General features: G+C 43.3%; 1 protein-coding gene across 2 annotated transcripts in view; it reads right to left on the bottom strand.

Moving 5' to 3' along the window:
• The window catches only part of TANGO2 (transport and golgi organization 2 homolog), a gene marked incomplete at its 5' end in the record, with an annotated part of 99,754 nt that extends 85,464 nt beyond the window's left edge, over window positions 1-14,290 (bottom strand). The window contains one exon of one of the 2 annotated variants that reach the window (XM_083479072.1): window positions 14,199-14,290. In XM_083479072.1, coding sequence (XP_083335198.1) covers window positions 14,199-14,290 — 92 coding nt within the window. The remainder of the gene's footprint in view (window positions 1-14,198) is intronic. The other variant, XM_083479074.1, reaches the window with a different exon arrangement.
• Between the last annotated feature and the right edge of the window lie 435 nt (window positions 14,291-14,725).

Raw genomic sequence — 14,725 nt, 5'->3', positions numbered from 1 at the left:
GAGTTGCTACTGTGATAGTGACTGGGGAAATTTGCCAGATAGAAAATCTGTCACAGGACTAGTCATAATGGTCGGTGGAGCTTTAATCAGCTGGCGGTCACGCAAGCAAGACGTTGTAAGTGTGTCATCAACAGAATCAGAGTATGCTGCATTGAGTGAATTGTGCAACGAGGTGATTTATTTCAAGCATTTGTTAACAGATTTAAATGTAAATTGTGGAGAACCAGTACAAGTTTACATTGATAATCAAGCTTGTATAACCTTAAGTAAAACAGAGGGTTTCAAATCGCGTTCCAAACATATCTCTGTAAAATACCAAAATGTACGTTGCTGTGTACAGGACAATATAATCACCTGTACTTATGTATCAAGTGAAGAAAATGTAGCAGATGTGTTAACTAAACCATTGGCAAAGATAAAGAACAAGCGAATGTGCAAGGGTTTAGGTTTGCTGGAAAAATGATCTCCTACATAGGTGTATTTGGTGTTAATTGTTCAGCAGAATCTGTGAGGGGGTGTTCAGTTTCTGTTAATTGGTTCTCGTGGGAAACTTGCAGATTCTAGCTTCGCACAATTAACTCAAGCTGGTGTCAATTTACTCTTGGCAGAAAGCCCAGGTCTGCTTGACCTAGAAACTACTCACTCTGATTGGTTAACGAGCAGCACTCAACTCTGTTATCTAGGATTGCTAGCACAGTTTGATGTGAGGTGTGTTAGGAGTTAGAAGTGCTGTGTATGGTTATGAGAGAGAGAGAGAGAGAGAGAGAGAAAGAGAGGATTTATTTGCTTTGTTTTGTATGCAGAAACTCTGCTGGTTTTATTTTTTCCTTTTAATAAATCCTGTAAATAGTTATTCTGAGTCTAGCTGACTAGTCATTACTGCCGCAACTAGCTTCCTCGCTGTGCAGGAAAACTCTGCTACGTTTGGGCTAAAGCCAGTAGGGCTATGCCTGACACTTCAAAGTTCCATGAGAGCTGTGGTCCTTTCTTGGAAACAGGGGTCAAGTAGCTGCTGATAGGAAAGACCCCTACCTGACACCCTGGTGAGGCAGTAGAAAATACAGAGGCAGAAGGGCAAATAGTTTGCTATAAGGGGGCTTCCTGTATCGCTAAGGAGACGGTAGGAATTAAGACCTTTTGTCATTGAAAATAGTGGATCTCAATGTGACACGCTAGAATTGAAGACGGCCCTATGTTTAATCAGGTTGAAGTCTACAGGTTTAAAGTATTCTAATGCTACTCCAGAATTCAACTTCAAATTAATTACAGTGGTACCTCGGGTTACGAACTTAAGGTCCGTTCTTAACTCGAAACTGTTATTAACCTGAGACAAGCTTTCACTAATGGGGCCTCATGCTGCCGCCGCACCACTGGCACGTGATTTCCGTTCTCATCCTGGGGCAAAGTTCTTAACCTGGTACTACTTCGGGGTTAGCGGAGTTTGTAACCCGAAGTGTTTGTAACCCGAGGTGTTTGTAACCCGAGGTACCACTGTACTATTGACAACTAGTTCTGCTTACATTTTAGTATATGGCATAACATTAACATTTTAAAGTGATTTTGAAAACACAAAAAAATGGATATTTCAACAACAAAACACAGTGGTGTTGTTTTTTGCACAATACTCCTGGTTGAGGAATGACCACATATGCTTTCTGTGTGGTATAAATATTGCACAATGGTTGGGGGGATGCTTAAGAGCAGCTTTATTATGCAATGCCAGAAACAGATGGCCAGAAGAAGAGTTATGCCTGAGAATTGTGGAGGGGGTGGGGAATCATAGCAGCAGTCATGAGTATTTATCGCTTTTCACAGTTACCAGGTAAAACATTGATCAATTCTTTCAGCTGTTACCCAACAGCATTAATTTCTTGTTTCCCCCTCTTGCTTTTGTACTAAATAAGAAAGCCATTTATTAAGCCTTAAAGATGTGTAGCAATTCATTTACAACTCCAAATCCAGTCACACCTGTAAAGTACTGCTGCTTGTATAGTTCTACAGCTTGGGAAACAAATTAAACTTTGGCACATACTTAAAATTTAACGTGCATTTGATTCACAACAGTTGCTTGTTTTTATGGGCACACAACACGTGCGCTTCCACTTGGCTTAAGCTTACCGCAAAATTCCTATCTTCTAAGTATACAAAACATGGATTGAATAAATATAGGAGCCAGAGGAACTGGAATAATCTAATTTTGAATACTGAGAAACACCTTGTCACAGTTCCGAGTCCAATTCACTGAAATAAACAGGGATTGTGCATTAGCCTAGTGCTGTTCTTTGACAATTCCCCCATATTTCAACTGAGATTAAAGATACTTCTGATGGGTTGTGCTATTTATGAAGGCTGGTGTGGTACAATACATTACACTGGGAACTACTATATTTAAACTACATCAACAAAATAAGTAATATAACATCTACAACAATGTAAGAGGATTCACTTATTTTTACTAGAATCCTAATACCATATAAAGCATATACATTCACTTCTAAAGTGATTTTCAATCTCCACCCCGTTTCACTCAATGCCCAAGTGAGTTTACTTATAACAGATGTATCATGTAGTTTAATGTGCCATTTTCTTAATATACCGGTAGTCATTTGAAAATTCCTCAGGTATTGTTAAATCTTGGTGTTACAATGATGTAAAACATAATCAATTCTTTTATTTCCGATACAGTCCATTTTAATATTTAAAATATTGAATACTTTTTAAGGTAGAAACTTAACTTTCCAAAAGCACATATTTACCTTCAGAATCCTCTAGCACTGCCATAAAATCACAACCAGTGAACAAAGCCCCTTCCCTCTTGTCTACATTTCAGAAGTTTCCAATCATTTTTATATTATAATTAGCTCTTGATACCACTGCAATATCATTTTTAAAAATTATGTTCCTTTAATCATATTTGATCTTGTAATAGGGTCGCAATACCATTGATATCATTTTAAAACTATTTTCATGTAATACAGAAGCTACTTTACTCATTTACTTCTTAATTACAGTGACATGTGTCATTACTACCAATTTTATTTATTACATTTATACCTCACCTCTTTCTCCACAACAACCCTGTGTGGTAAAAGGTAAAGGACCTCTGGACGGTTAAGTCCAGTCAAAGGCAACTATGGGGTTGCAGTACTCATCTCGCTTTCAGGCTGAGGGAGCCAGCGCTTGTCTGCAGACAGTTTTCTGGGTTATGAGGACAGCATGACTAAACCGCTTCTAGAGCAATGGAACACCATGACAGAAACCAGGGCGCACAGAAACGCCATTTACCTTCCCACCACAGCGCTGCTTTCAAACTTCTAGATTGGCAGGAGCTGGGAAAGAGTAACGGGAGCTCACCCTGTCTCAGGGATTCGAACCGCTGGTTTTGATCGGCAAGCCTAAGAGGCTCAGCGGTTTAGACCACAGCGCCACCCGTATCCCATGTGGTAGATTAGCCTGAAAGACAGTGACTGACCCAAGGACCAACTGGGGAACCCTGGTCTCCCAGGTCCCTAGTCTGACACTTTTAACCACTACAGGACACTGGCTTTAAGGTTGTGATGGCACATGAAGTCCAATACAGCTTGGATCTCAGTTACTTAAAGGATCGTCTGTCTCTTTATCACCTTAAAGGTAAAGGGACCCCTGACCATTAGGTCCAGTCGTGACCGACTCTGGGGTTGCAGCGCTCATCTCGCTTTATTGGCCGAGGGAGCTGGCGTACAGCTTCCAGGTCATGTGGGCAGCATGACTAAGATGCTTCTGGTGAACCAGAGCAGCACACGGAAACGCCGTTTACCTTCCCGCCAGAGCGGTACCTATTTAGCTACTTGCACTTTGACGTGCTTTTCAAACTGCTAGGTTGGCAGGAGCAGGGACCAAGCAACGGGAGCTCACCCCGTTGCGGGGATTCGAACCACCAACCTTCTGATTGGCAAGTCCTAGGCTCTGTGGTTTAATCCACAGCGCCACCCGCATCCCATACTTTATCAGCTTACCTGTCTGAAAACCATCAGTGGATACCCTTCTTTGTGCTACATGGCCTGGTGAGATTTGTTATGCTGAGACATGGGAGAGTGATTTCTCTGAGCTGGCGCCCAATTTATGGAATGCCTTCCTCTCTATGATCTACTGGGAGCTGACTTTTTGCTTTCCAGTGCCAGCTAAAATCATAGTTGTTCACTCAGGTGTTGACAATGTGTTATTCCCTGGACTGGGTGCTAAAATGTAGTTGGCTGTGTTCTGTAGACCAGAGGTTCCCAATTGGTGCTCCGCGGACCCCTGGAGGTCCATGGCACCATTCATGTAACAAAAAACTACCATAAAGGTATCAAAAATTTCAAAAGTAGGGGGTCCATGGCTTGGCTTTTGAAAAAGAGGGGGTCTGCAGTACTTAGTTAATTAGGAAACACGGGCTACAGACTGTTAAGAGGCTGATTTGCTTTATCTGTCCTCATTTTATTGTATAATTCTATATATTATTGTTGGTTGTGGGGGTTTTTAAATTGCTGATTGCATCCCACCCACCCACCCACCCACCCTGGGATGGCTTGCAATGAAAGGCATGTCACACATACTTTAAATAAATTAAAATATTATTGTCATTTAAGGGTCACAAACTCCACTTGGCCAAGAATATACAAAGAGGCTGCAGCAAGAGTTAAACACTAGCCTCACAGAAAAGACTCTCCACTGGATGACACCAGCAGCTATTTGAATACACTTTACCAAGAATACCAGAAGGCTGGATGCTGCTGGAATATCTAGTCAGTTTTCTCAACCAGCCAGCATCCGGGGCAGACCTCACCATAAAGTAGTGTGAAAATAGTTAGATGATAGATTCCAGATTTCCATGCCTCCAGTCTCCATTTCCGTATGTCACAAAAAGGCTCGATGGGTCATTATTTTGCTTCAGAAGCAAAGTATCTCTTAAGGCCAGCTCTGACAGCATGTACAGTTGTATTGTCAGACAATGATCATCACAAGTACATCAGCAGAAAACCGCTACCTCTAAAGCTGTCGCGCGCAGCACCCAAGGCTGACTGAAGACATTTATTCTTTAACTCTCACTGTAGTCAAAGGTTACTTACAACCGGCAGATGGAAACTGACTTCAAAAGAGCTTTGAAGAATCAAGGTCAGAGAGAGCTAATGCCCTGAGGATTTATAGCAGTCACGAAAAGGCATTGGCACATACAACTAATTATACGTATTGGATGGTGGCTATTAGCTATGGCACCCATGTTCACGTAGCCTAATATATAAAAAATATGTAGATACTTATTTATAAATGGCTAACAAAAAGTGGTATGCAACACGCTTAACAAAAAATGAAGGTCAAAATACAATCAATAGAGCAAAACAAGTAATCATCAAATACGTGCCGAGTAGCAAAAATGAGATACCAAGCAATATTGCTATTTCCCAAAGGTTTATTTAAAAATAAATGTTTCTAACATGCATCAGAAACCACAGATAGACTCATGTTGAATGTCCACAGGGAGTGTGTTCCAGAGCGTAGGCACCATTATGGAAAATGATCTCTTCTGAGTAACTGCCAGGTTGAACGTGCAACCGTACCAGGAGGGCCTCTTTGAATGACCATCGTGACCAGGAACAATAAGGGAGAAGGTGGTCTCTCACATAAACATGTTCTATACTAAGGGAACTCTGGGAGAGGTGAGTGAGGGGAAGTTCTGTTGTGCAGTCAGCTAGGACTGCTCATGCTAGGAGAACTGTTTAGTTTCACACTGCCCGTTATTATTTTTGGAGAGGGTTGTTTGAGATAGTGTAGAATACTGCCTTCCAGTGTTTAAAAACTGTGCTCACAATGAGTTGCACTCAGCTAAGTCCTACTCATAAGGAAACCTATTAGCTTCAATGGGTCTACTCTGAGTAGGAGTAGCATACACTACCCATTAACAATATTTTATATGAAAAATAGTAAGAGAGGAACTAATATTGCAAACTAAGGGGGCAACTCTATATGCACTTATGTGGATAAACAACCATGGAGTAAATGAGATTTAACTTATTCTGAGTTGACATGCATAGGAATTAGATATGCACAGGAAGAACTGGATAACTCAGTTGGTTAGAGCATAGTGCTGATAATGCCAAGGTTACAGGTTCAATCCCCATATGAGACAGCTGCATATTCCTGCATTGCAGAAGTTGGGTCCCATCCAACTCCACAATTCTATGATGCTATGACTGACCTGTAGAACACTGGGGTCTGCCGTTAAAACCCTAACCAGGTTTTGAAGAGAAATTTCTTAACTTATCAGTGAAAAGGGAGGAGGGGGTCCAGGCAGATATGCCAAGGAAGAAGCTGCAAGGTTTTTGAATGAAGACTCTCTCACATATCCCAACCCACTTTTGCCTGAATAACTGTTAGAAGAGCATCTTCATCAGATCTTAGGGGACTGGCACTATGATACAAGAGCTAGTGGTCCTTTAGATAGGCTGGACATAAGCAATTTAGAGCTTTAAACGTGACCACAAACATCTTGAACTGTGCCTGGAAACTGAATGGTAATGAACACTCCTGCAAGCATGGGAATCCACAGGAATGTTTTGGGGGAGGTGCTGAGATGAGGTAACAGGTCAATTTCTTACAAAAAAGGAGTAGTGTCTGTACATTTGGTCTCATATCCCAGGTTTTACAAATGGTAGAAATGCAATGTTCTTTTAATGAAAGCTGGGAATTATGGTTGGGGAAGGGCTTGCCCCCACCATGGACTCCCATGGCTGCAAGTATGCTTCCACCATGAACCTAGTTGCCACATTCTGGACCAACTACAGTTTCCAGAGACTTCTCAGAGGCTGCACCCATAACAGAGCATGTTACAAATCCAATCAAGGTCTAACCATTGCTAGGAGGATCCTGCTCAAGGATGCTAACTGGCTGTTATATCAATTAAGCTGGTACCTCTGTGAAATTCATCTGATTCCCCTTCTACCACTCACAAAACCAGATTACTCCAATACCAGAAAAGAGAATTGTTCAAGGATTCTCAATTACCATCATTTACTTACAATGAAATAAAGCCATTTTGCATTTAGTAAATTAACGTTTAAAAGCTTATTTCTGAATACAGTCAACACTGACCATTTTGCATTCACGGTAATGCTTTCCTCGGGAGTACTGTTGAGTATTGTACTTAACAGCTTTCAGTTGCCTTCTGCAGGGTGAAATGGCCAGGTGCTAACATCATTATACATAGTTCTACACAGATTTAGCAAAAAGAAAACATTTAGAATACCTGAACAGAAGTCCCCAAGGAAAAACACAAGCCTGTTCTTAAGAGTGCAGAATCTCCACTGGTTTGGTTTGCAGTACTAAAACACATCACCTTCAATTAATTATATCCTAAAGGGCTGCTGATTTTGGCAAGAGCAGCAGGAAAGACAGCACTCTATCAATCACTGGTTTTGGAACAGACATGGTATCATAACCTATTCCACTACAATATTCTGAAATAGGGGAGAATGCAGGCAGCACAGATTTGCTCAAGGGAGATGTGTGGAACCTGTGGCCCTCCAAATGTTGGATTACAGCTCCTATCATCCCTGACCATTGGCCATGATGGCTGGGGCTGATGGGAGTTGGAATCTAGCAACATCTGGAGGGCTACAGTTCTCCACCTCTGGCCTAAGGCATTTTAAAAATATGTGATAGTGTGTCAGAGAAATAAACTGAGCACTGGTTCCTGCACAGACTTTTGAGGAAGATGCCACGCTAGAAACCTGGGTTCTAATACCCTTGAATACCAAACTCTCATATGTACTTTTCAAAAGCAAGATACTTTTAGCATGTTATTGTAATGACTGTAATATTTTAATACTGTAGGTTTATGACACAATTAACATTTTACTATGGATACTTTGGAGCCACAGAATTTTTTCTACAAATAAACCTGATACTCTGGCCTTCTGAAAGAAGGGCCAAACATTTAATAGGGACCAAAGCAGCACAGTGGTAGAGCACATACCTCACAGGTAGACTGCCACAGATTCATTTCCTGAAATCTACAATTAAAAGGATCAGACCTAAAGTGACTGAAAAGACTCCTCTATCCGAGATCCTGGAAAGCCACTGCCAATTGGAGGTGGTACGGAGCTAGATGGCCCAATGGCCTGATCAGGTACAAGGCAATTTCCTATGTTCCTATCCCATTTTCTAAAGCAATGATACTCTGCAATATGAAAGCCTCCTGTCATATAGGACAGTGACAACAGTATCAATGGACTTTAGTATACCTGTATTTACACAAACCAATGAAAAGTATGCTGAGCGATCCTGTAATAGTTAAGTTTCTATATGTGCTTGCACATACAGGAGCATGCACATTCACAAATGAATAGAGTGTAGTTTGATGCCTCATTTAACATCTTGGCAAATACCAAAATAAAGTAAGAGAAGGCTCAGCTGGTTTTGCAGCAGCCAGAGATACCAGTCCTTGGAGGTGTTATCAGATGATTAAAGGTAAAGGGACCCCTGACCGTTAAGTCCAGTTGCGGACGACTCTGGGGTTGTGGCACTCATCTCGCTTTACTGGCCAAGGGACCCGGTGTTTGTCTGCAGACAGCTTCCAGGTCATGTTGCCAGCATGACTAAGCCATGTCTGGAGAACCAGAGCAGCACACGGAAACGCCATTTACCTTCCCGCCAGAGCGGAACCTATTTATCTACTTGCACTTTGACATGCTTTCAAACTGCTAGGTTGGCAGGATCAGGGACCAAGCAACGGGAGCTCACCCTGTCACGGGGATTCAAACTGCCAACCGTATGATCGGCAAGCCCTAGGCTCCGTAGTTTAGACCACAGTGCCACCTGTGTCCCTATCAGCTGATTAGGCACTGCCAATTAAGGAGATCATGTCTGTAAGAGCAGCATTTCAGTGTCACTGCTGCAAAGTTTTCTAAGAGTAAGAAAAAAATTATTTTGGACCACAGAAGTGCAGAAATATTTTGAAGGGTGTGTATTAGCAACACAATGGGTAACAAAGGAGCATTCATCTATCCACCCTATGTTTGGTGGAAAGGGCAAGGGCAAATCATAATATAGAGCATTCTCCTTTAAAAAAAATTGTCCTGGGGAAAATGAATTTTTAAAAAGGCAAGATAAAAAGGTATAACATAGAAACAAATCAATCCTTTGCTGACAGGTAGTCCTGAGTACAGAGTTTCCATCCACAGAGTTCCCACACATATCATGAAAAGCTCACTCATTACAGAACTGTAAAGCGCTGGGGATAGTTTGGGGTTTTGGTGTGTAACGCAACTTCATTTTCAGAACTTAAGTTTCTGAACCTCACAGTTGCAGAAAAATAAACACACAATGCTACAATGCACCGTGAAAAGTCATCTCACCAAATGTAAAAGAATAAAAAGGATTGCCGTTCCTTTATTACTTTTCTACACCAACCTTCCTCCTGTGAATTAATGTGCAGCTCAACATGGAAATAGTAGGTTAATCTTATACGAAAGTATAAGGTAAGCCCCATTGAACTAGGAGAGTATAAGGATTGTGATTAAGCTTTTCCCATTACTTTACCTCAAAGCAAGGAACAACTTCTCACGCCAGGCTTCGTCTTAAAGATGCAGGCCCAGTAAAGAATTAAATAAAGGTTTGCAGCTGCGGTTGTGGTGGGGGTGGAGTGGGAATCCTAATCTCCTCTTCTGCTTATTTGGTATGCAGAATCAGCAGGTGGACAGTTTCAAGGACTTGAAGACAAACACTATTACCTGATTGCTACTGACCAAATAGCTGCTAAAGGTGCTGCTAAATTCAAAAGTTGATTACACTCCTGACAGACTTAAAAGAAAATGTGTGGAGCTATCATTGTTCATTGTTCATTGATCTCCTGCACAAGCCCACGTTGGAATCCACTCAGTTGTGCAAATTTAAGCACAGACTTTCCTTAGGGCCAACTGTATGTTATGATGGAGATCCATGGTTACATTTTTAAAGAATAAATTGAAAGGAACCATAGAGGGGTCTCAATTTGTCCACAATGGCAGCACTATTGTGGTGCTGTTTTGCTGATCAAAATTACTCCCCCAGCTGCTCTTTGCCCTGTGAGGGTCTTGAACTGAAATAGTGACAACTCCCTCCCTCTTGCATTTTTCATTTTTCAAATAAATAAATAAACCACAAAATACAAGGACAGTTCTTCTACATCAGGCATCCCAAACTCAGCCCTCCAGCTGAGGGACTACAATTTTTGGGACTACAATTCCCATCATCCCTGACCACTGGTCCTGTTAGGTAGAGATAATGGGAGTTGTAGTCCCAAAACAGCTGGAGGGCCAAGTTTGGGGATGCCTGTTCTACATAATGGCCCACACTAGTAGAGAAAGCCTAAGGTGTACTACTTCAAGCTGAAGTCAAGAACTAAAAAAATATTTATGTAACGTCACTATTACATCTTTCCCTATGGAATTCAAGGCAGCACACACGAAGCTCCCAGCAGACGTCAAAAGGGTTATCATTAGCAAGGATTGCTAAATTTGTATCATTTTGTTACAACTGAAGTTCCCCCTTACCTCCCAGGAAATCAAAGTTACATATGTGGCGTGTGGCCCTTCAGTTTTATCCTCACTACAACCCTGAGAGGTGGTTTGGGCTAAAAGACAGTGATTGGGCCAAAATTAGAGTGAACTTCCGTACTAAGCAACGATTGACCCTGGATCTCCCGAGTCATGTGACTTTCTATCCCCAAAATAGAAAAACAGCATGACGTTTTTCCATACCTCAAGCAGCACTCCTGGGAATATACACCTGTGTTTCTAATGGTTGTTTTCAGAACTGTAGTTTATATTTTTTCTGCTTCCTTCCCCAACCCATATTTCTTGTTTGCCATGTCTTTTCAATTGTAAGGGTAAGAAATATCTTACTACAGGTTTTCATAAGCTGCTCTGAGCACCTTTTTGGCTAATCAGCAGGGACAAAAGTGCTTCAAATCAATAAAACAATTTACGACTCTTTTTTTCAGTACAGAGAAAATACAAATTGAAGCAAGTCAATACACACAAGGGTGGGGGGAGAAGAACGCATGAGAGAGAGAGAGAAAGTCCGCAACTCTTTCCCCAAAAAAGGTTACTTTTCAACAGGCAGGGGAATCTGTGACATTTGTTTGATGCTGAACAAGACTCCCTCAGATGAGCCTCCATCTGCAATCTGTGAAGTCCAACACCTCACTGAGAACTAAGGATTGTTGTACACTATTCAACAAAGTGTAACATCCTTGCTATTTTGCTTTACTGCGTAAGTTGCTTTGAGGCACTTGAATGTAAAAATGAAACAAAAATAATAATAATTCTCAGAAAGGTGGTCTCATTGGCATAAATGGACCTAACCACCGGATAAGCTCAGTTGGTAAAGCATGAAATACTTGATCTCAGGGCTGTGGGTATAAGCCCCACGTTGGGCTAAAGTTTCCCACATTGTAGGAGGTTGGACTAAATGACCCTAGCGGTCCCATCCAACTCTACAACCCTACAATTCCAATATACAGTGGTACCTCGCAAGACGAATGCCTCGCAAGACAAAAAACTCGCTAGACGAAAGGGTTTTTTGTTTTTTGAGCTGCTTCGCAAGACGATTTTCCCTATGGGCTTGCTTTGCAAGACGGAAACGTCTTGCAAGTTTGTTTCCTTTTTCTTAACACCGTTAATACAGTTGCGACTTGACTTCGAGGAGCAACTCATAGAACGCGGTGTGGTAGCCTTTTTTGAGGTTTTTAAAGACTTTGGTGATTTTTGAAGCTTTTCCAAAACTTTCCCGACACCGTGCTTCGCAAGAGGAAAAAAATCGCAAGACGACAAAACTCGCGGAACGAATTAATTTCGTCTTGCGAGGCACCACTGTAGTTGTGTCCATTCATTTCATTTTGCTCCGTAAGTCGCTTTGAGGCACTTGAGTGCAAGAGGGCAACTAATAAATAATGATGATATTCAAGAATTGGTCCCATTGGAATGGAGCAAGCTTGTTTTCTCCTGCTCTGGAGGGCAGGACTTGAAACAAGTTACAAGAACAGAGATTCTGACTGAACATACGGGGAAACCTTCTGATGTTAAGAGCTGTTCGACAGTGGAACGGACTCCCTCGGGAGGTGGTGGACTCTCCTTCCTTGGAAGTTTTAAAGCAGAGGTGGAAGGCCATCTGTCATTGGATGCTTTAGCCCCATGGTTCCCAGCATGGGGCACATGCCCCACAGGGGGAGCAATTTGATTTTTAAGGGGGGCAATTCGAGAATGAGTTATTAACAGTTAATGGCCTTTTAGGCTTCCTCCACGGAGTTCATTTTCTGAATAATAAGAATTATATGCCACATGGGGTGGGGGGGCACAGCAGGATTTTAGAGATGTTTAGGTGGGCAAAGGGACACAGGTGGTGCTGTGGGTTAAACCACTGGGTCTAGGGCTTGCTGAACAGAAGGCCAGCAGTTCGAATCCCCGTGACGGGGTGAGCTCCCATTGCTCGGTCCCTGCTCCTGCCAACCTAGCAGTTCGAAAGCACATCAAAGTGCAAGTAAATAGGTACTGCTCTGGCGGGAAGGTAAGCAGCTTAGTCATGCTGGCCACATGACCCGGAAGCTGTACACCGGCTCCCTCGGCCAATAAAGCGAGATGAGTGCTGCAACCCCAGAGTCGGCCTATTGGTCAGGGCTCCCTTTACCTTTATGTGGGCAAAAAAAAAACGTTGGGAACCGCTGATCTACAGCAAAAGGAAAGAGCCTCACCGCTTAGATAGGGAAATTGGACTGAGGGTCTGCAGAAGGTACACAGACAGGAGTTAACTGGAGCATGAGCTTAGCCAAGGTGGGGAGACAGTCACTCCCCGCCCTCAGCCAAGGTTGGGAACCACTGCTTTAGCCGAATATATCCTGCATTTCAGGGGCTTGGACTAGAAGACCCTTGGCACCTCTTCCAATCCTATGAATCTATTTCTGAAGGAGCGTCTCCACCCCCATTGTTCTACCCGGACACTGAGGTCCAGCACAGAGGGCCTTCTGGCGGTTCCCTCACTGCGAGAAACCAAGTTACAGGGAACCAGGCAGAGGGCCTTCTCGGTAGAGGCGCCCACCCTGTGGAATGCCCTCCCACCAGATGTCAAAGAGAACAACAACTACTAGACTTTTAGAAGACATTTGAAGGCAGTCCTTTTTAGGGAAGCTTTTAATGTTTGATGCATTACTGTATTTTAATATTTTGTTGGAAGCCGCCCAGAGTGGCTGGGGAAGCCCAGCCAGATGGGTGGGGTATAAATAATAAATTATTATTATTATTATTATTATTAAGGACGCGGGTGGTGCTGTGGGTTAAACCACAGAGCCTAGGACTTGCCGATCAGAAGGTCAGCAGTTCGAACCCCTGCGATGGGGTGAGGTCCCGTTGCTCAGTCCCTGCTCCTGCCAACCTAGCAATTCGAAAGCACGTCAAAGTGCAAGTAGATAAATAGGTACTGCTCTGGCTGGAAAGGTAAACAGCGTTTCCGTGTGCTGCTCTGGTTCGCCAGAAGCGGCGTAGTCATGCTGGCCACATGATTTTATTATAATAAATTTATTATTATTATTAGTCTGACTCCCTCCTTTGGCAATCCTCACAGAACTTCTAGCCCAAATGGTTGCCATTAATTTAATTGGAATTAATTTTATAATGAAATGATTTTAGAATGTTTTACCATTTTACTGTTGTTAGCCGCTTTGAGCCCGGCTTCGGCTGGGGAGGGCGGGCTATAAATAAAAATTATTATTATAATTATGACCTGGAAGCTATACGCCAGCTCCCTCGGCCAATAAAGCGAGATGAGCGCCGCAACCCCAGAGTCAGCCACGACTGGACCTAATGGTCAGGGGTCCCTTTACCTTTATGATGATGATGAATGAATGGACCCAGGTTTGTCACGCCCATTCATTCCAACGGGTCTGCTCCGAGTGCGGCCAACACTCCAAGGCAGCCCTAAGTCAAGAGCCCTCCATCCCTCCGCAGGGAAGGGAAGCCGCGCCCCACCCATCCAAACGTCAACAGCCGCTTCGCAGCACTGGAAGCGGGAACTGAACGGAGGGCAGAGCCGCTTCTTTCCTCCCCCACAGCCGGCTCCTTGTGCCCGGGCTCCGCCGGGCCCCGCCCTCAGCTGGCCGGTTCCCCTCCCGGCGCCAAACCGCCCTCAGCCGCCTCTCCTCTCCCACTTACCCCCTCAGAAGGCTAAGCGCGCAAGAACCGCCGAGCTCCCTTCGACCCGCTTCCGGGAACACAGCCCACCTCGCAACAACGGCCGCGCTCATTCGCCTCTCGGGTCTGACCACGCCCGGCGCCCGCTCATTGGCCAGGTTTGAACGCACCTCGCGCCGGCCCCTCCCTCGCCCCCGCCTCCTCCTTCCTTTTTTTTGCTCCTCGCTGATTGGCTGGCTTCGCCAAGAGCAGCTGGAAGCCTCTCAGGCTTCCAGAAGAGGCGGGGCTTTTTGGGCAACCTGCTTTAGCTAGGGAAGGTTTTCCCTGGCTGTTCCTTCCTCCTGCTCGGCCCTTTCTCTTCGTTTCAAATAACTTTTATTTATTTATTTATGCTTCTTTCTGTAAATGTCTTTTTTTTGGGGGGGGGGGAGAAAATATATACGGTATTTATAACGTTTTTGATTTTACATGTACAGAAAATAGCGTTTTTGAAAAAAATATTATGCAAATATAAGAGGGAAATAAGTCATAAGTTTAATAGAAATAGA

The sequence above is a fragment of the Podarcis liolepis genome (genome assembly GCF_965112155.1).
Source record: "Podarcis liolepis genome assembly, chromosome: 15".
Taxonomy (NCBI): domain Eukaryota; kingdom Metazoa; phylum Chordata; class Lepidosauria; order Squamata; family Lacertidae; genus Podarcis; species Podarcis liolepis.
The sequence above is the reverse complement of the archived record's forward strand: the minus strand, read 5'-3'. Positions and strand labels throughout refer to the sequence as shown.